Below are 21,236 nucleotides of genomic sequence, written 5' to 3'. Positions count from 1 at the left end.
CTCTTCCAGAACACATGTGATGTGTATTGCCTATTGGGGATTTTATTTGGTGCAGTGCCTAATATATTTCTATGAATAATCCAGGCCGAGAACAGCCAACGTAGGCTCTATCTGTACCATTCCCTTTTATATATTTATTAAAAAGAATCTTCAATCATATGTTTTGTAGCCAATGTAAAAATATATATGGCGATAAAAATATCTTGGAAAACCAAGCCGTGCGGCTAGGAGGACAGGTAGAGGAAGAGGAAAGAATCGTGACAGGTGACACTGACGAACGTCGCAACAGCAAGCACCAGCAGGAGCAAAGCAGGAAGCAAACGCCACTCGCCGTGTGCCCCGTGACCCAGTTCCCAGCTGCAGCCACACAAAGACTCCCGTGCTCTCACCCTCCATTCCTCGTCGCCACTCGCGCGCCGTGCCGTGTGAGTGACCCTCGTCGCGACTCGCGAGTCGCGAGGATGAGATAGAAGCGGGACCGGCCCCCGACCCCGGGCTCGCTCGCATGACGCAATCGCCGGCGTCCACTGCTGCAGTCTCCGACTCTGGGATGCTGGGCCGCCGCCTCGCGCTGCTCCCGGCGGCGACCGTCGCGCGCGGGGGCACGGCGACGCGGGCGCGGATGACGGTGGGGTGCGTGCTGGTCGACCACGTGGCGCCGCGGCTCGCGGTGGCCTCGGCCGCGCTCGTGGGTGCCCGGGAGGTGATCGCGGCGGCTGCCGCCGCGGGCGCGGGGGGAAGCGGCGCGGCGCACGGCGCCGTGGCGTCGACGCTCGCGCAGGTCGCCGTCACGGCCGTGGCGATTGCATCGGGGGCGTGCCTCTCAACCAAAGTCGACTTCCTCTGGCCTCGCATCGAGCAGTTGCCAGGTAATAGACGTGCAATTGTGTAGATTTATACTGACTTGGCCGTATCGGCTGCATAATTAAGCTATGTAAGAACGTTTCATTAAGCGTTCATTTGTTGAAGCAGTTGCCACTCTAAGCAGAGCAGTTATGTTCTGACATAAATGATTCAGTGACATGTGCGCACAGTTCTTTTGGAATGAAGTGAATTCACATACAACTATGCTTTATTGTGGACCAGTAGTGATTCATATGATGCCATTGCCTCTTAGCTGATTTCAATTGTTCAATGAAAGGTATTTTGTTCAATATGAGAATGTCAGATGCTTATGCTATCTCACTGGATGTATTTTGTGCTTTGTAGTTTGACGTAGTAAAGAATAATCTACTTTTTTTTTTTTGATGGTCAACGGGGGGGAACGTTCCCCACCTGATAAAAACTTTATTATTTTGTCCCAAAAAGGCACACAGTATAGGAAGCAAATTACATAGCTGCAACTAAAAGTTGCGTTCAAAAGGTTTGAGAGCAAAAGACAGAGTGCACTAGAGTAGAGAGCTTCTAGCCATATCAAGGACTGAACACCAATGGGAGACTATAGGCCTTTTCCGCCTTGGTAGTCTTAGTTGCCAAAGCTCGGCTGCGGACTTGCAGTCAAAGAGGATTCTGTCCACTGAATGAGTTTCGTTGTTGAAGATCTTTGCGTTTCTAGCTTTCCAAATGTGCCAGCAGATTAGCGCAATGAAGGAGGAGAACTCCTGGACAGGTGCAGCAGCTGAGTTGGAGGCAGTGTGCAGTTGAGACATGTCCATGGAGATTATGGACTGAAGGCCTAGACACTGCCATGTCGCCCTGCCGGTATTGCAGCCATGGATGATGTGCTCCGGGGACTCATCGGAGTTGTTACAGATTTCACAAGTTGCGGAATCTACAATGTGTTTCCTTAGCAGCACCGTTCTGCACTTGATTCTTCTCTGAGTTAGTAGCCACATAAAGAGCTGAACCCTTGGCGGAGCGAAGGACTTCCATATGAAAACTGCTTTTGGGTCTTCTCCTTGTCCCTTGGCTTTGATGAGCCTGTAAAGCTGCCCGGTGTCAAGTGTGCCGTCCGCTCGGAAGAAAGCGGAGCACCGCTTGTCCGGATCGTTGCTTAAAAGAGTAGAGTCCAGTAAGCCCTGAACCAGGTTTTGTTCCTGAGCTGCTAAAGTGGATAGCCTCGGCACCAAGTAGGAGTGAATGCCAGAGACTTTCACTGAGCACAGGGTGGAGGACTTGTCCGTGCAGTGAGAAAACAGCGCGGGGAAACGATCGGCCAAAGGCTCATCATCTACCCAGACATCATGCCAAAACGAGCAAGCAGGTCCTGCCATCCCCGACCGAGACAGTCGTGATTGCTTGGTAAAGTGGAAGGATGGATCTTAGAGTTTGCCAATGTTCCCCATGTAGATCACCTTGAAGTGAAGAAATCGAGGCACGTCCCTGAACCCACTGCGCCCACGCTGAAGATTGCGGGCAGTGAAGCCGGTGGATCAGTTTGAGCAGGAGGCAAATGTTCTGAATTCCCAGGTCCCGTACACCGAGTCCTCCAAACTCCCGAGGACATGAAATATTGTCCCTGGCAATTAGGCAGGCTCCGGGTGAGCAATGCCCATTTTTGTCTGCAGACCAGAAGAACGCCCTTCTCTTGGCATCCATTGCCTGAATCGTGGTCTGCGGAATTTGTCGCGATCCCATCAGGTAAACCAGAATTGAGTCCAGAACTGCATTCACCATTATACATCTGCCCATTGGATTCAGTAGGTCAGCCTGCCAAGAGCTGAGAAATTTCTGGATGTAGGTGTTGAAAGTGGAAACTGGAAGTTTGGTTGCAGATAGAGGTAGGCCCAGGTACTGCTGAGGAAAGGATTGTTTGCTGCACCCGATTGCTTGAACACACAGGTTGGCAATGTGTTCAGGAACATGAATAGGCACTAAAGTACTTTTGTCAAAGTTTATTTGCAGCCCGGACAATGCTACGAACTCATCTAGAATTTCCTTTAGCTTTAGTGCCGCTTCAGCTTCAGCTTTGAAGACCACTAGAGTGTCATCGGCATATTGTAGCACAGCGCAGGGAAGATCAGCATTTGTTGGGTGTTTAAGTTGTGTGGCTGCTCTGATCATTCGTTCAAGGGTCTCCGCCACGAGGATGAACAGGTAGGGGGAAAGCGGATCACCTTGTCTCAGCCCTCGCTTACAAGTTATCCATGGGCCGGGGGTACCATTTACCAGAACAGATGACTTTGAAGTGCACAGAAGGCTCATCATCCATCTGATCCATTTGGGTTCGAAACGTCTTGCGTGGAGAACTCTCCGAAGACCATCCCAGTTCACCGTATCAAAGGCCTTGGCAAAGTCCAGCTTCAAAACAATAGCTGGCAACTTTCTTTTGTGGCAGGTCTGCACGAGCTCGAGAGCATAAACAAAGGTTTCAGAGATTGATCTGCCCTTGACAAATCCAGTTTGGTGAAGGTCAATGAGCTTTGGTATCTCCAACTGAAGGCGAGTAGTCAGAGCTTTGGTGATGATTTTCAGTGCGCAGTTTTGGAGACAGATTGGCCTAAAGGCTTGCACATCTACAGCATCAGGCTTTTTGGGCAGCAACACCATGTGTGATCTGTTTAACCTTTCCAGTTCGGCAGTCTCTGCGTGGAAAGCATTAGCAAAGTGCAATACAGTCTGTTTCACTGAAGGCCAAGCAATCTTGAAGAAAGATGGGCCGAAACCATCCGGCCCCGGCGCGCTGATTGGGTTCATGTCCCACACTGCTTGTTTCAGTTCTGATTCGGAAAACGCCCTGGTGAGGTCGTTGGCAGGGCTTTGAGGGTCTTCATAGTACTGCTCGAGGTCAAAAGCTGTCGACTGCCCAGGGATGCCGATGATGGAGCTGAAAAAGGCGGTTAGTGCCTCTGTTTTCCCTGAGTGCGAAACTATCTCCCTGTCGCCTACTTTCACCATCCTGATGTATTTTTTCCTCATCCTGTGAGTTGCCTGGGCATGGTGGTAGGCGGTGTTACAGTCCATTTCCTTTATCCTTCTTTCTTTGCTTCTCTGCCTCTAGTATGCAGCCTTGATCTTGATTTCGTCATGCAATTTCTCCTTAGCTTTATTTCTGACCTGAAACTCGGATGTAGAAAGGGAGCGAAAGTCCTCGAAGTAGTCAAAAAGCTTAATAATGAAAAGGCAGTTGTGAATGATTTGTGGGGGCGCCCTGAAACGCCGCTTCCAAACCTTCGCTGCGGCTCTTGCAGCTTTGATGCACGCCACCAGTTTCCCCACAGCGTCGTTGCAAGCAGGCGCCTGCTGCCAACCACGAATGATCGAGGCAAGGAAGCTGTTGTTTTTGAGTAGGTAGTTGTCCAGTCTGAAGGAAGTCGGTTTGGGAATGGTCGTAGAAAGACACAGAAGAATAGGGGTGTGATCGGATGTAGGTCTTGGAAGGGAGGAAAGGGAGATCATTGGGAAAGTTTGATCTAGTGCCACGTTGGTGAAAGCACGATCCAGTCTAGCAAGGATTGGGAAAGCTTGCATATTCGACCAGGTGAAGCGCTTGTCAGAGAGGGGGGTTTCAGTTACCATAATTTGCATAATTGTGTTGTTGAAAGCGTTTGCCAGTGCAGCGTTGAACTGACCGTTGCTTTTATCCTCGGCACAACGCACTAGGTTGAAGTCCCCTATTAGGATCCATGGCCCGGAAATATGTTGATGGACAACAGTGAGGGAATCGAGGAAAAGGTTAGAGAAGCTGTGGTCAGCCGGGCCGTAGACGTTAGTAACTTGCAGGTCGAGGTCGGAGGCATTGCAAGCAAAATTTGTGGTTAGACTGTAGGGGTTCGATTGCTGGGAGGTTAAGGAGAACAACGTCGGATCCCAAGCGGTGATGAGGCCACCTCTCGAGCCGTCAGCCGGGGAGTAGACATAGGAGGAGGAAAAAGGTTGTAGATTTGAAGTTATTTAGAAGCGCCAGTTTTGATTCTTGGATGCAAATGATGGAAGGTTTAGCATCAGAGAACACGTTTCGCACGACCTTGCATTTGTCCGAGTCGCCTAAACCTCTTACATTCCATGACACAACGTTAAAGCAGCGATTGAGCGAGTTCGAGTTCGACAGGGAGCTCATGGATTACAACAGCGACGACACCAGTAGCCGAACGGTCCAGGACTAGCAACGAAGACAACAGAACCCGGAAAGAGAAAGCAAAAAGAACAAGAGATACAAACACCACCGCAGTCTAGGTCCCAGCGGCCGTTGGGGCTGTGGTGTAAACCGCCGTTAGATCGGTAAAGAGCAGCATTGATCATTCAGACGCAGCATGCACCGGGCTCGGGGCATCAATCCCAGCGGCCGACGTAAGCATCCGCAGATCCTTGGCCCCAATCGGCAGCCGGTTGTGCGAGAGGATGTTCCGCTTGGAGACCGCCTTCTTTAGAGAGAGCGAGCATCCCGAGAGAGAGTTAAGCAGTGCCTTACGATGCATGGCCTGCGAGGTCATGTCGACGAAGACGGCCGGCGCCTTTGCTGCGAGGCGCGAGCTGGTGCGACGAATCTGAGCGCCTTTTGCAGGCGGGCGCGAGGACTTGATCCGCAGGCGTCGGCGCTGGTAGGTGATGAGGGGTTTGTTGCTGCCAGTGGCAGGCCCTCCCCCCCGCGCCCCGCCGGTGGACGTAGGTGCAGCATGGCAGGCGGCCGAGCGCACGCTCAGCACCTGGGCGAGGACTAGTGCGAGCACCAATCCCGACTTATGACGTAAGGCACGATTGACCCCACGAGGCCGCACCCGAGAGCTGAGGCCCAGGGGGTCGAACGGCTGCTGCCGCATCGGGTTGCTGCGAGGCGGGAACGCCAGGTTGAAGTAGTGCGGTTGCTGACGAAGCTGCTGATGGCTGCTCTGAGGCCCCATTGGGCCGATCGATGGCCCTGCCGGAGGTGGAGCCGGGGGACCGAAGAAAGGAGCCAGGTTGCCCCGGCTGTCGAGTTGGAATTCCTACTTTGTAGAGTTTGTTTCTTGGGTGAAGCGTTCTTAGTTAGAATTATTGATGCATTTAGTCGATAGCGATTTATGACTACAGGATCTTCACCTCGCCAATGTTTGTATTCATTCTGATCACCAATGCTTGTATTCATTCTGATACTATCTCATATTTGTATTATGTGCCTTAGCAGATACTCTTATATTTGAAGGAGTGGAGGTGACAGGATACCAGATATTTGAGGATCCAAAGGTGCAGAAAGCAATAGAATTTGCTAGTACAGCCCACCTTGGGCAATTTAGGAGAACAGGAGATCCATATGTTACACACTGCATACATACTGGGAAAATTTTAGCTGCCTTGGTTCCATCAACTGGAGAAAGAGTATTTCCCTCTCCTGTCTTCCGAGAATACATCCTTCAATTTTTTTCTTCACAAGCTTAATTGATGAGTGTTTTTTCTTCTTTCTTCCCTTATAGGCTGTTAACACAGTTGTGGCTGGCATTCTTCACGATGTTGTTTGTGATACATCAGAGAGCTTGAAGAGCATAGAAGAACAGTTTGGGGATGATGTTGCTAGCTTGGTATCTGGTGTATCAAAATTAAGCTACATAAACCAGGTGATGTATACCCTGTTGATATGGATTGAGACTTGATGCAAATTTCCATCTCTTTTATCCGTTATAGTTGAAGCATGCTAAACTATCCATTATGCACCTCATACATGACAATTCATTTACTCCTTGTTGTTTAACTTAGCTCTTCTAATGTTGAGCTGTCCAAAAACATCATTAGTGCACTGCATCGCAGAAATTTTTGTAAATGTCATTTTAGCAATCAACATATTGAACCAAAGAATCAATCAGTTCCTGTACCTATTTCTTGTTTACCCCACCTGGGTTGCTCAGACATCTAAACAATGTAACCCAATCTACTATTCTACTGACCCACCACACTCATTAGATCCAAACTACAGTTTTCAGTAGCTTTTAATATGTGTTTTTAGGAAAACACCGCCTACAATAAAAACGACCTATTTCAGACTAAATCCAAGTTTCTTTGTTTGACATTGGAGGAAGCAGTTTACTTCCCTCAGGAACTATTGCTATTGTTCATTACTATTTTCTGTGTGCTGCAGCTACTTCGCAGGCATCGACAAAAAAATACCGGTGGGAGCACTCTTACTTCAGAAGAAGTATGTTCCCTTCCACTAGTCTTTATTGCATGGTGATCAGACTATATTGAACAATTTCAGTGCTCTTCTTATGTAGACTGTCAATCATCAGTCTTTTTGCATGATTTTGCTTGTTAATGCATAAGTTCAAACAATATATCAGCATGCTTCTGAAACTGCTGTGAGATGCCAGAAAAGTATATAAAACTGCTTTTTGAAAGCCCTGGTTTGATTATCCTCTTGTTGTCAGTCAGGCAAATAATCTACGTGTTATGTTATTGGGGATGGTTGATGATCCTCGTGTGGTGCTCATCAAGCTGGCAGATCGCTTGCACAATATGCGGACAATGTATGCCACCTAGGCCTTTCATCACTATTTAGCATGTCCTGCTTATTACTTGTTTCCTAAATGTAAAATCACCTTTGTGATCTGAAGTATTTTAGGGATTCGGTTCTTATTGATATTCTCTTTGTTCATGATGTTCCCTTTCCATGTTATGTTCTGTCGTCAGTTTCTAATATTTTCTTCAGAAAATGGCAAGACATACTCAAAGCACTGGGATGGTCATGGAGAATTAACACTAAAATGCAGTAGGGATCTATATTAGATAAACACATTAGGTTTCAAGTAGAAAAGAAGGAAGGGTGAATTTTGATAATTGGATTCCTGTTTTTGTATTATCTGCCTCTCCTCAACTTTTTCATTTTATCTGCTGCAATTTATGCAAAGGAATCGATGCAGAAAATTCATTATTCATTAATCTATACTCCATGAACATTTCCATCAGCTCCAGACTAGGCATCAGGTTTACAGATTACCTTATTGTGCTTCATACCCATTGCAAAAGTTTTACCGTGTTCCCCTTATCAAAACCACAGCAATGCATTTTGAGTCATTTCAGCATATCAGCGTCATAATACAGTTCAAATGATTTCAATTCTCCTACTCTTGACTTCACTATGCTTTCAAATAGCTGTTGGATTCCATAAATTTTGATCCTTGTGGTAAACTTTATTGCAGCTATGCTCTTCCTGTACCTAAAGCTGAAGCTGTTGCTCAAGAGACATTGGCTGTCTGGTGTTCACTTGCTTCTCGATTGGGAGTCTGGGCTTTGAAAGCTGAGCTGGAAGATTTATGTTTTGCTGTCCTTCAGGTATTAATTTTATTCAACATATTAGTTAACTGTGAATTTACTTTATACCATAGAACTTCCACGGTTTAACTGGCATCTAGATGCTTTGAAATTTTTTCAAAAGAAATAATTTCCTTGTCCGAAATCCTTTTTACTAAAAAATGGGTAAATTCATGTAAAGCACACAAATGTATGATGATCTTTAGGTCCGTACCTACAAATTAGAGGCCCCGATGCAAAGCAATAAGGGCCCTAAATTTTGAAAATATAGCAGAATACAAGCATACAAAATTTGCTAGTCACTAGTTTGCTATACAATAATACACAATTTATTTGCGACAACTGGCCAATTGGGGATGGCTGGATGAGGATATGTACCTTGCCTAGTTGCCATTGATGGAACCATTGGTGTTGGCATTGGCGGCTGGTGGCACAGGGCAGGTAATCAGCATCTTGGTGACGGCACTGGCACCCCTAGCGCGGTCCATGGTTGGACAAGCAGAAGCGAAAAGCAAAGACCTTGTTATTTAGTAGTTGATGTACATCTGGGGGGGCCTAATTTTTTGGATGCCCTGAACAATCGCACATGTTACACACCCTAATATATGACCCTTATGATCTTCTACATTTTCACTTCTTTGCTTGGATCTTATACAGCTATACTCTCAGTTTTGTAGCTGCAACGATTTGGCATTTACCCTTTATTTTAAATCAACTTGCTTTTGGAAAGTATTTTTTCTGTATCTATCTGTATATTTTTATTATTAAATACCTCTGTATCTCTGCAGCCTCAAGTCTTCAAGAAAATACGATCTGAACTTACTTTAATGTGGAGTCGTACTGGAAAATCTAAAAATATGAGAAGATCATCAATTCGAAACGAATTGCTTGCTTCAATGAAAGATGGGCATATGACGTCCATCAATGATTTGTTTAGTTCGTGCAACCAAGAAAAACCAAATATGAAGGTGAGCACATTGTAAAATTGCAAATGTGATTCTTTCACACTCTTTTCCTCTCACTTGATCAACATTGACATTTTTCAGCATTCTCATTTGTACTTCCTTATGGCATATCTGTTCTTTTCTTTTTTTCTTCCATATGACAGCCATTACCTCATATGAACATAGATTTGAATAGAAATCAATTCATCATTTTTTACATTTGTTGCCAGGTAGGTTGACCTTATGTGACATCCAATATCTTAATGTATAAATTGGTTTTCTACGTGCAGGACCTACTGCAGGCAGTTTTGCCATTTGACATCTTTTTGGATCGGAAGAGGCGTTCATACTTCCTTAGGAATCTCAATAATAATTCTGGAGAATCTATACCAAATCCTAAGATAGTTGACGATGCTGCTGTTGCATTAGCATCTTTAGCATCTTGTGAGGAAGAACTTGAGCGAGAATTGCTCATATCAACATCGTAAGCTTTTCTTTCTAATTTCCAGAATGCTTAAATCTGTCCCTCATCATGTCAATTGTTTTTTTAGGGATCAACAGGAGTTGCCCCTACTGCTTATATATATTTGAAATAGATAAAAAAAGATAGTAAAGTACAAAAGCAGAGTTTAAGAAATGTAAAAAGAGATATAAAATAAAATAAAAGTCACAAAAGGGTTTGTAGCCATTGTTCAATTAGAGAGAAGTACTTCTTTGCTCTATGCATAAGCATCGCAAAAATGTTCCTAAAGAGCAGCTTGCAGGTTATTATTGAGGGAGCAACACCATTGAAGATGAAACCATTTTTTTCTGTCCAAATTGACAAACTCATTAAAATGATAATTTCCATGAAGAAGGGAACCCCTAGCTTACTCGTCATGTTAGTTGTGAAGACTACTAACATTGTGGTGGTTTTAATACTTGTATTATGTAATTTCTTGTTCAGATACATACCTGGGATGGAAGTGACTTTGTCAAGTAGACTCAAGAGCTTGTACAGTATCTACTGCAAGGTACTACTACTTATATACTGCAAAATATGTGTTGTTTGTACCATCATAACTTAAATTTAAGAAGAAGTGTGCCATGGACATACTTTAAATGGCCCTAAACCCAAGCAGCATGCCTGACGACCGCACAACAAGGGCAGGGCTAAGAAATGGGGTAGGGACTCCTGATCTCTGGAAATAGATAACAACTCAAACCAATCTAAATCTATTTCTAACAGAACTAGGCCACTTTGGGCCTGGGATGAAAAGTACTGGAACAGGACTGCACATGAACATTTATGCACTGGCCCTAGGGAGGTTTGATGCTGCTCCTTGGACCCTAATGGGCTGGATATGACATTATGCTGGATTTTTTTAGACTAACCAAATTATTATTTTCCCCCCTTTTGTGCTGCTTTCATTTTTAGTCTTAACACATTCTGTCTCCACAGATGAAAAGAAAAGATAAAGGACTTAGGCAAGTGTATGATGCTCGTGCATTGAGGGTGATTGTCGGAGACAAAAATGGTGCCATGCATGGACCTGCTGTGCGGAGTTGTTACAGCATCCTTGATATAGTACACAGGTGACATAAGGATCTATTGCTGGAATTACTCATATCAATAAGACTACAGATACTAATGTGCTTCTCGATAAAAAAGAAAGAACCGTTATTTTGAGACATTGTAGCTGGGTGAACTTCGTTATAGTACATATGAAGTAGGTCTTACCATGTGTGTATTGTGAATGTTCGTTGTGGCTAATTTGAGATCTTTGTTTATGTTTGATTTGTTTAGTCCACAATTCACTACACAACACTTATTTCAGTTTAAATTTTTTTCTCATTTCAGTTTAAAACTTTTTTTTTTACTTATTCACTTCCAAACTTTGTAAATTGTCTGCTCCACCTGCAGGCTATGGACTCCAATTGATGGGGAGTTTGATGATTACATTATCAATCCTAAGGGTAGCGGTTACCGAGTAAGAATCATCTAAACATAATATCCATTGTTAGGCAGTACCCTCTGCAGCCAGTAGCCACTAGCACAGTATTATATTCTAGTCAGGATGAATTTTTCAAAAACTTCTGAGTTTTGGAATAGTGACCGGGGCTTAGTTTTATATACCAGTTCTATCATGAACTGGCTAGAGTTGAATTGATTTTCTTATAAATTACTTCCTCCAATTTTAAATATAAGTCCATCTATGTTTGTCCTAACTCCTAAGTCAATCTTGAATTTGGATGATCAATACCTAAAATTATATATAGAATTGGCAACACAAGGTTAGCATTAAACACGAAAAATACTTTCAAATATAATTACTTTAATTTAGGATAATATATTTTTATAGATATTAGTAGTCAAAGTTACTAACGTTTGATTTAGATGGACTTATTATTTGTGAGAGGAAATAGTAGATTGCTGAGTTCATAGTCTGCTTTCCCTTATTTGCTTATTAATTTGCTGTCGTTTTTCCCTTTATAGTCACTCCACACAGCAGTTCAGGCATCTGATAGCTCACCACTGGAGGTCCAGATTAGAACCCAGGTAAACAATTTTCTGCCCTTATTTGAATAAATTCTGATAGTTCATGTTGATGCTGATGAAGGTCTCTTCACAGCGAATGCATGAGTACGCAGAACATGGACTTGCTGCTCATTGGCTGTATAAAGAGAGCAAAGTTGAGTACAGAAGTAGCATGAGTAAGAGAATAAGACAAAGTACATCATATTCATCTAGTTCTTCAGAAGATGAAAGTTCTATACAGGATGATATCCCATCAAAGTACAGTTCTATAAAAGTGGGGCATCCAGTGCTAAGAATTGAAGGTTGTGACTTACTAGCAGCTGTCATAGTCAGGTATAGCTTCATTCAGAAAGAAACTGTTATTTGTTCTGGAAGACCAATATTTCAGCTGATATATGTTTTAATCAATTTGCAGTATAGATAAAGGAGGAAAGGAATTGATTGTTGCTGTAAGTTTTAGTCTTGAAGCTTCTGAAGCTGTAGCTGAGCTAAGGTCATCTTTTCAGTTGAAGCGTTGGGAAGCCTATGCTAGGCTTCATAAAAAGGTCAATGTGATAGCAGTTTTACTCTTAATGGGGTTATTGTGATAAATCATTTACTTTCGGTCGAAACGGTAATACTGATTCTTATTTCAGGTTTCTGAAAAGTGGTGGTGTGCACCTGGACATGGTGACTGGTCAACAAATCTGGAGAGGTACACACTATGCCAGGATGGAATATTTCATAAGGTCTGTACAGCTGAAACATTATTAGCTCTTCATCACTTTGTGTTTCTTCTCCTTAGCCTTTTGTTCTGTTTTAGATTATCTGAGAATGCAAGACTGATCTTGCATGCACATTTGGAATCATTGCACAAACTGAAAAATTTAGAGATACAAGTTACTGCTGGTGTCCCAAACTCCTATTATGTGATTTATGTCATGGGTTTGATTATATTTTGTTTGTCTATGATGTCTTGTTTCAGCAAGACCAATTTGGGAGACTTTTACCTACATTTCTTCAAATAATTGATTTGACGGAAGAAGAAGAGGAAGAGTATTGGATGGTTGTATCTGCCATATTCGAGGGCAAAGAAACTTGCAGTCTACCATCTGAATCGAGTTATGCTGATAAATCATCATCTGAACCTCCAAGTTCTACTCCATTAAGTGATCCCATCAACAATAAGGTTAGCATAGTACGGCCATCTATGAGAAAGGAAAGATTGTTTACAATCATTTTGTAGCTGTTGTTCTTGCACAATTCAGTGTCTACATCCACTTCTCTGTTACCTCTCTTTTTTCTCGTGGAATTGTGACGTATTCCGAAGGGAGAAAATAACATGAATCCTCATTGTTTCCGCAATGTGCTCCTGTAGGTGCATTTGCTCAGAACCATGCTTCAGTGGGAGGAGCAAGTTCGCCGTGGTGCATCTTTGGCAGAGAAAAGTCTTGGTGTAAACACCTGCACAAAACCAATCCTGCGAGAGGTGGCCATAATATTCTGGCCTAATGGCAAGATTATGAGAATGAGCACTGGTAGCACAGCTGCTGACGCTGCTAGAAGAATGGGCGTTGAAGGGAAGCTGCTTTGGGTTAATGGCCAAGTAGTTCTGCCCCAAACAGAGCTCAAGGATGGGGATATAGTTGAAGTGAGGGTATAGATGCAAGTACCAGTTTCCAGTACACCTTTCTCAGGGGTTATTGATCATATTGGTTCCTCAGTTCTTGCCAGATCTTGGCAATGCAACAGACTGAAGGATTGTAGACATAGGAACCCAAATCTCAACTGTACAGTCCATTTGTCGAAATGAATCGAAGAAAGAAGGATTAGGTGCAGTAAGTGTTGTGTCATCATACAAGAGTTTACTGTGTACATAAGCAACTGCAAGTATAAGCTGTCTGTCCAGCTGTGCTTCTCTTTATCCATAGTTACAGTGGTAATGTAAATTTCTGTAAGTAAATCTGTAGTTGTCTTTAGTTAGGGATCCACATTTCAGTAGGACTGCAACGTGTTTGAGCCTGTTCGGTCATGGTTGAAAGTACTGTTCGCTGATTTATTGTGAGAAAAAATAATGCTAGCTGACAGAAAAATACGACTTATAAGACAAGCAACGTAAGGGCGAGATGCGGGCTTCTTCTTTTTCTCTCTCTTCTTTTTTTTGATATATGTCCAAAGTAGATATCTCATATTCCCTAAAAAAAAAGGTGTCGATGCCCCCAAAAATTTGGCAAGCCGTCGCTAGAAAATTCATGGAGGATATGCCAAAACATTTGCAACTAGTTTTGGAGAGATGACTGTCCTTTTTTCTGGTGAATTGGGGAGATGACTATCAATCAGCAAGTTAAATAACTCTACGATGCTGGTTAATGGTATCGGTGCGCTGATTTTACACGGCAAAAAAAGAAGAAGGAAAACACAAAGAAACGATCAATATTTTGACTGATTTCTTGTTTACACTATCTTCGTAAAAAAAAAAAGTTAAGGCTAAGCGGGGCAACACAAATATCGAAACGATCAATATTTTGACTGATTTCTTGTTCACACCTATCTTCGTCAAGTTAAACGGATCGACGGTATGGAAGGTGATTACCTGTTCACACCTAAACGTGGTAACCATTTTCCAAACCAAGCAACAAAATATCGAAACGATACGGAACGCAATTAAAAGAGGAAAGCTTGAAAACACCCTGTCACGCACCCTCAATTAAACTCCTTCCGGATTTCGACTATTCGTACTCGTTAATCACTCCCGGGCCCCACATGCAGCGACACTCGCACACCGAAGCTAATCAACGGAGGAGGAGCCGTGGACGGCGTGTATACTCGTGAGTCACCCCCGGACCCACCTGCAGTGACTAAGCGCCATCGAACAGCTTCGCGAAGCCGCCTCCATGAACCGAGCTGACAGCTGAGCAGCGTTCAAACTTTCAAACTTCCAAACGAGAGGGGAAAACCCTAGACGAGCCCCCCTTGCAACGGTCGGATCCATTTCCTATATAATAATCCCTCCGCCGCCTCCCTCCTCCGCATCCCATCTCTGCTCTTTATTCGCCGTCCACAGATCCACCGCGCCCACGCCATCGCATCAGGAGAAGGTAAGCAGACGAGGGGGGAGATGGAGGCGGCGACGGCCATGGATTTCCACTCGCTCTCGCGCCGTGAGCTCCAGGCGCTGTGCAAGCGCAACGGCGTCCGCGCCAACATGACCAACTCCGCCATGGCCGATGCGCTCCAGGGCCTAGATTCGGTGAGTTCTCGATCCCACTCGTGTGCGTTCGTGAAGCGTTCTCGATTCCATTCGTGTTCGTTCGTGAAGCGTTCTCGATTCCGCTCGTCTGCGTTCGTGAGGCCTATTAGGTTTGGAAATGGTAGTTGATGTTGGGGGTTTTGATTGTCGATCAGGTCGACGGGATCGATGAGATCGGCACGACTCTCTGTCTCCCGACTCCAGGAAGGTCGGCGATGAAGTCGGCGGCGAAGATGGTGGCCGTCGAGGAGCAGCAGCACGGTAGCCCGCTCCCCCGCGGCCGCCGCGTGTCAGTGAAATCACCCGAGGCCATCCGGATGGAGGTTGAAGGAGGAGAGGACGAGGTGAAGGAGATCGTGAAAACTCCCGGCGTCGCTCTGCGCAGCACACGCCGCGGCACTCGGGCAACGCCCGCACCGCTTCCTACTCCGGTGGCGGCGTGCAGTACGCGCGCAACAGCGAGGAGGACCGCCGCTCGTAAGACGGGCGAGGTGGTGCCGACCCCAGCCACCCGGAGGAGCCAGAGGACGGCGTCTCGCAAGGCCGCGGAGGCAGTGGAGGCGGACCGACCCGCCGATGATGTACCCGAGGAAAAGATATCGAAGATGACGATAGCTTTGGATCAGGAAGCAGAGGTCGTGGCGGCCGCATCAAAGGAGGAGAAGGTGCATAACGACGAACCGAAAGGTGAGACGATTTCATTTCCCAGATCGACTTGCACTCTGTCTTCCTGAAAGTTTCAGAGTTCCTTGTTTGCTCTGTAATTCGAAATTTACGGTTAAGTATTGTTCCTAAGCAGTCATTGATCTTATTTCTTGAATTGAATGTGCAGCTGATTCCTGTGATGAAACTACAGTGTCTGCAGCTGTTTTGGTTAAGAGCTGCAATGATCCTAAGGTGGAGGAAGTGGTGGTTGTCATGGAGGAACAGTCCGCAAAGCCCCACGAAGGTGAGAGGCATTCCGAAGTACTGTTGTTTGTACCTTGAATTGTTGTCTGCAGTTATTGAGATTCTGACAATGTCGTCTTGAAATTTATCCATATGATATTTGTTTGCATACTCGAGACCAACCATTAGTTTCTTGATCTATCTGTAGTTGTTGTCTTGTTGAGGCTCTGAACCAGGACATTTTAAAATCAACCCATTTGTTCTTTGTCTGCATGCTTAATCTGGCCATAAGTTCCTTGATCTATAGCTAGCTAAAATTTAGCAAGGGGAACCAAACAGGGCCTTAATTGTTGTTTTTTTTCAGTCGTTATTTTGCTGAGTTTCTGAACTGTGTGCTCGTTGAACCTTTTTTTACTATTTGTGTATTCTGATTCTGGAGCGTCACTGTCAGGAATTGTGAAAGAGCTGGAACCTATCAGTGTTGAGACATCTGCTCTTTTGACAGTCATGGATGATTCACCAATCTTAGGTGTTGTTGAGAAGGAACAGGGTGCCTCGGTTGAAGATTGTGAGGACTTGGCTGAATCACCTGCAAGGGAGATCATTCCTGTTACTGAAGATAAGGACTTGGCTGAATCACCTGCAAGGGAGATGACTGATGAGATCATTCCTGTTACTGAAGATAAGGAAGTGGCCATCAGTGAGGAGGTTGTTACTGAAGATAATGGAGTGGCCATCAGTGTGGAGGCTACTGAATATAAGGAAGTGGCCATCATAGAGGAAGTGGCAATCAATGAGGAGGCCGTCAAGGAAGATGGTTTTGCTAACACTGTTGAGACTGATTCTACCCCAGAGGAGATTCTGACTGCTGCGGGAGAAGATGAGACCATTGAGGAAGGTGAAGAAGATAAGACCATTGAGGAAGGTGAAGTCATACTTACTGAAGGCAAAGAAAGTGCTGCTGAAGAGATGTTACAGGCTGGTGAGACCAGTGAAGAAGATGAGGAAGAATACCTCACTGAATTGAAACAAGGGGCTGCTGATGAGGTGCTGCAGGCTGAGCTGGCAGACAGTGAAACAAGTGAAGAAGATGAAGATGACCTGAGTGAAGAGAGAGAAGGAGCTGCTGCTAAGATGCTGCAGGGTGAAATGACAGAAGATGAGATCAGTGAAGAAGATGGTCTCGATGAGGATGAGGAATGGTCTTCAGATGATGATGAGAACACTGAGGAAATTGGCTCTACTGACGAGAGCGATGAAGATACTGATGAGAGCAGTGAAGTCCAAATGTTGCAGGGAACTGGGATAACTGAAGAGGCCAACGAAGATGCCTCTACTGAAGATGATGATTTCAGTGGTGACCTACCACCAGAATTTGACAATATCATGATATTCAGTGATGCTGAAACTGAGAGTGACATTGCTCCTCCAGTGCTCGAGGAAAACCAGGCTGCTGTTGCATCTGCAACCAAAACTGCAAAGTCTCTGGATGATTCTGCCATGAGTTCAGAGCAGGAGGGTCCTGAGGTTGACAACATTGTGAAGTCCCTGGATGAGTTCACCTTCAAGGAGGGAGAATCAGAGGAGATGCAGAAGGAGCAGCCGCAGGATTATAACAGCATGAGCCTAAGGAAGCTTAAAAGCACGTACAAGAAATGTCTTATTGCTCAAAAGGTATAAAACTAATCGGCTCATACTATGTGCACTCATTTAGCATTGTCGTTAGTGGCTCTTTTCTTTACTCATTGTTTTTTTTTAATCTGTAGCAGGAAGGAAAGCAGGAGGAGGTCACCGAAGGGAAGAGGCTTCCTCTCGAGGAGGTGGATGAGAACGCCTGCATCAACCACTGAACAGAACAAGCAGGCGACAGGTCACAACATTTTCGTGTGATGGCATCTGCTACAACGGGATTGAATCGAGGAATGCTGTGGTTGTGAAATGATAACTAGGCTACCTTATTGTTCATTTCCAAAAGTTTTCGTGTGTGTGTGGAGAGATTGGGATCAGGGCTGAAACCGTGGTTTCAGCCAACAAACTTGCAGTTCCTGTTGCTTTGCCTTTTTTTTTCTTTATTATATATCAGTTACAGAACATGGATTATCCAGTGGTATGGTGATGAATGATGCTATGTTTCGCTTATAATAATAATATGTATATGAAGGAGAGTGCCCCAATTTTTGTCCATGTTTAACTATCACACTTTAAATTTGAATTCAGGGTTCAGAGCAAGAAAGGATTATCTATCAATTTATGAAGCTCACTGATGATGTATTAAATGTAAATGCTTATTTATTTATTTTCTATCCGGTGATCCCCAATATTAACTACATTAGACACTAGGTTCTACTATATACGCTAGTATAACATGAGTAGCCCCTGAACTGTTCTCACTTTGTATGATCGCAGAGTTTCATCGACTTTTCTTGTCACACTCCCACTTTTTTGTCTTGTCTGCTAATTCCTTCTTTATTTTCTGTAATTTCAAGAGTTGCATGTCAGTCCTCAGCTCATCTTTGTCAGATCAAATTATACAAGACTGTAGAACCTGAGAGGATATCCGAAGAAAATAGCTGTGATGTAACCAACCAATGCTCCTACTGACGGCTTGCTTCATAAATTATCATCGAAATAAGAAATGAGGTACAAAATCTTCCAAAAGAAAGGGTGCCATAGAATAGTTCTTTGACACAAGGAACCATAGATCAATGGTACGTGTTTAATTTAATCAAAAGAAAAACAGGGCATTACAGTATAAACTCAAATGGCAATAACAACACATACTGAAGAAAATAAATGTTGGGTTGACACTTCTGCAACCCATGTCGCAGCATCACAGCGCTGCCACAGATGGGTTAATCCTGCACATCTAGTGAAGAAAAAAAAAACGAATGTCTGCTGCCACAGATGGGTTAATCCTGCACATCTACTGAAGAAAACGAACGAATTTCTGGATGACTCTCGTTCCTGCAGCCGGATGTTGCACTGTCACAGCCCGATATTCTTGGTACACTCCCGATGTCAAGCGAAACTAATGTCTTGTTGATGGTGCCAGTCCCGCACAGCAGTGAAGTACGAATGACAAGTTCCTTGGAAGTTATAGAAATGCTTCAGAGTTCAGATGACATTCAGCATGCTCCATGTGCTGCTATTTCAGTACTCGTTCCCGTGTGAGCTATGGCGAAATTGGCAATGCAAACTGGAAATGGTCATGAGTTGGCATTGACTGAATTTTATAGCCTGTTCGTTTTTTGTTTCGAGGAACCTGTTTTGTATGTCATCTATGAACTTGAACGGAGTGTACAGGTGAAAAAAATGTGTCACCAAAATTGTTTCGAGCACCAAACGGGACCTAAATTGGGTGGCAACTGGCAAAAAGTCCATTACAAGCCTTTGGGCAATGAGAGTTCAGATGCGACTCGGCCCAGTTCAGGTCAGCCCAACTGCAGCCTTGTCGGGACGGCCGTAATATAACACCCCACTCGATCGAAGCCAACGCCCCTCGAACCCTAGCACTCGCAACTAACTGCTGCTGCCGCCGCCGCCGCCACCTCCACGCCAGCAGCCATGCCGCCCAAGCTCGACCCGTCGCAGGTGGTGGAGGTGTTCGTCCGCGTGACCGGCGGCGAGGTCGGCGCGGCGTCGTCGCTGGCCCCCAAGATCGGCCCGCTCGGTCTCTCCCCCAAGAAGATCGGAGAGGACATCGCCAAGGAGACGGCCAAGGACTGGAAGGGCCTCCGCGTCACCGTCAAGCTCACCGTCCAGAACCGACAGGCCAAGGTCTCCGTCGTTCCCTCCGCCGCGGCGCTCGTCATCAAGGCGCTCAAGGAGCCCGAGAGGGACCGCAAGAAGGTCAAGAACATCAAGCACAGCGGCAACATCAGCCTCGACGACGTCGTCGAGATCGCCAAGACCATGAGGCCCAGGTCCATGGCCAAGGAAATGGCCGGCACCGTCAAGGAGATTCTCGGCACCTGCGTCAGTGTCGGATGCACCGTCGACGGCAAGGACCCCAAGGACCTGCAGCAGGAGATTGACGACGGCGAGGTGGAGATACCGTCCGCTTAAGAAGGTATGATGAGCAAATTACTGTTGTTTGATTGTAATATTGACGAACCATTTTGTTTTGTCGTTTGTAATTGCTGTAGCAAATACAGTTGGTGCCGTGCTTTGTTAACGTCTGCTTATGATATTATGAACTCTGTTAATGGGATTTGCCTTCATTTAAGCGATGCTCCATTGATCCTCTTTTTCATGAATTGCTAAAATGTGATCAACATACCTAATAAGTGTGGTTCCAGGGTGTTAGTTGCTGTTCAATCTTCAAAGTTGAAGGATTTTGTGTTTACTAGTGTACTGAATGAATTATGCTTTATCTCTCGCTGAGTGCTGTTTCAGTTATAGATGCCATGTTCATATTCAGTAGCTTGACACAGTTCCTTTTGTAACCTTGCAGGATTGGAGGCGAGGAAGTAATTCTCACTACCTAGATTTTTCCCTTATTTAGTTGAGGTGGTGGGGTGGAGGTTGGGTGTGGACGTTATCACAACAGAGTTCTGCTTTGAAACATTGTCATGCTTAAGTCTTTGAAACTATTTCTGGCAAATTTTATGAACATTCCTAGGTACAATCAAAGTTACCAATGCAGTTTTGTTGGAAATTTTCATGCATTGTTTAAATTTTGGTTATATATTGCATGGCCAGTTGGTGATTTGCTTGTTTAGTGATTAGTACATCGTTGATTTGCTGGTTATATAATTTCTGGTGGACGCATGCTTTTTCATATATAAAAAGAAACAATGTTTTTCATTAGCTGCACTGCACAAGGCCCATGCTGGATGTGGGGTGAGATTTTTTCCCTGCTCCAAACAAACACCGTATGCAGCTAAACAATGCGCTGAACAACTTCAAGCCTGTGGGCAAGCTTTTAGCTCACATTTTGAAAAGATGCCTTAGAAATCTTGCATCTTCGAGTTGGATTTGTCAAAGCGTCTGTAGTGATCGCTTGTTTCTGCATGCAGTGGCTTACCTGTTGGTTTGCATCAGTGTCCGTTGGTTCTAATCCTTTCCCCCCAGTATCCCTCATTTCCATCAGTTGATGCATTCCTGAGTGTCATCCTGCAGTATCATATCAATTCGTGCAACAGCAGAGAAGTGTGTTTGTTGTCAACTGGATTCACTTAATATTTCTTCTACAGTGCTGAGTACCTATCATTTCCAAATCAGTTCATGCAACAGAGTAGTGTCCTGCAACCCAAACCTCATGCAGTCATTCAGAGCCACCCTCATCGTTAATTTTATGCACAAATGTGGTCAACAATCTCGATCTGAGCTTAAAATGTACTCCGTCCATTTGTCGTCTTACTGCAAAATACTATCTATATCTATACTTTTCATATCAAAGTTTATTTCTGAAACTTTGGTTGTTTTCTCTCCAAAGTTTGTCTGTCTCCACTCACTTAAAAAAATTTGTCTAGTTTTACCAAAAAAAAATAGTAGCATG

The 21,236-nt window shown here is 44.6% G+C and overlaps 3 protein-coding genes across 4 annotated transcripts; all 3 read left to right on the top strand.

Moving 5' to 3' along the window:
• On the top strand, positions 323 to 13,705 carry LOC8073172. The gene is made up of 17 exons (XM_002454389.2): positions 323 to 869; positions 6,044 to 6,234; positions 6,330 to 6,470; positions 6,989 to 7,045; positions 7,279 to 7,373; positions 8,046 to 8,178; positions 8,946 to 9,125; positions 9,392 to 9,585; positions 10,048 to 10,114; positions 10,543 to 10,676; positions 11,005 to 11,071; positions 11,578 to 11,640; positions 11,714 to 11,952; positions 12,035 to 12,164; positions 12,255 to 12,347; positions 12,584 to 12,787; positions 12,977 to 13,705. Exons 1-17 carry the CDS (start codon positions 506 to 508, stop codon positions 13,259 to 13,261), a joined length of 2,637 nt encoding a protein of 878 aa, XP_002454434.1. The 5' UTR covers positions 323 to 505; the 3' UTR covers positions 13,262 to 13,705.
• LOC110434311 (glutamic acid-rich protein-like) lies at positions 14,604 to 17,920 on the top strand. 2 transcript variants are annotated; one of them, XM_021458154.1, is made up of 5 exons: positions 14,604 to 14,848; positions 15,004 to 15,535; positions 15,705 to 15,797; positions 16,188 to 17,410; positions 17,503 to 17,920. In XM_021458154.1, exons 1-5 carry the CDS (start codon positions 14,717 to 14,719, stop codon positions 17,584 to 17,586), a joined length of 2,064 nt encoding a protein of 687 aa, XP_021313829.1. In that variant the 5' UTR covers positions 14,604 to 14,716; the 3' UTR covers positions 17,587 to 17,920. The 2 variants fall into 2 exon arrangements, with proteins under 2 accessions (XP_021313829.1, XP_021313828.1); XM_021458153.1 differs by having other exon boundaries at positions 14,607 to 14,848; positions 15,681 to 15,797; positions 17,506 to 17,920.
• Positions 19,156 to 20,421, top strand: LOC8073879 (60S ribosomal protein L12-1). Its single transcript, XM_002454388.2, has 2 exons — positions 19,156 to 19,805; positions 20,190 to 20,421. Exon 1 carries the CDS (start codon positions 19,301 to 19,303, stop codon positions 19,799 to 19,801), a length of 501 nt encoding a protein of 166 aa, XP_002454433.1. The 5' UTR covers positions 19,156 to 19,300; the 3' UTR covers positions 19,802 to 19,805; positions 20,190 to 20,421.

This window comes from Sorghum bicolor, chromosome 4 (genome assembly GCF_000003195.3).
Source record: "Sorghum bicolor cultivar BTx623 chromosome 4, Sorghum_bicolor_NCBIv3, whole genome shotgun sequence".
NCBI lineage: Eukaryota > Viridiplantae > Streptophyta > Magnoliopsida > Poales > Poaceae > Sorghum > Sorghum bicolor.
Note: the sequence above shows the minus strand (reverse complement) of the source record. Positions and strands in the feature narration are given on the sequence as shown.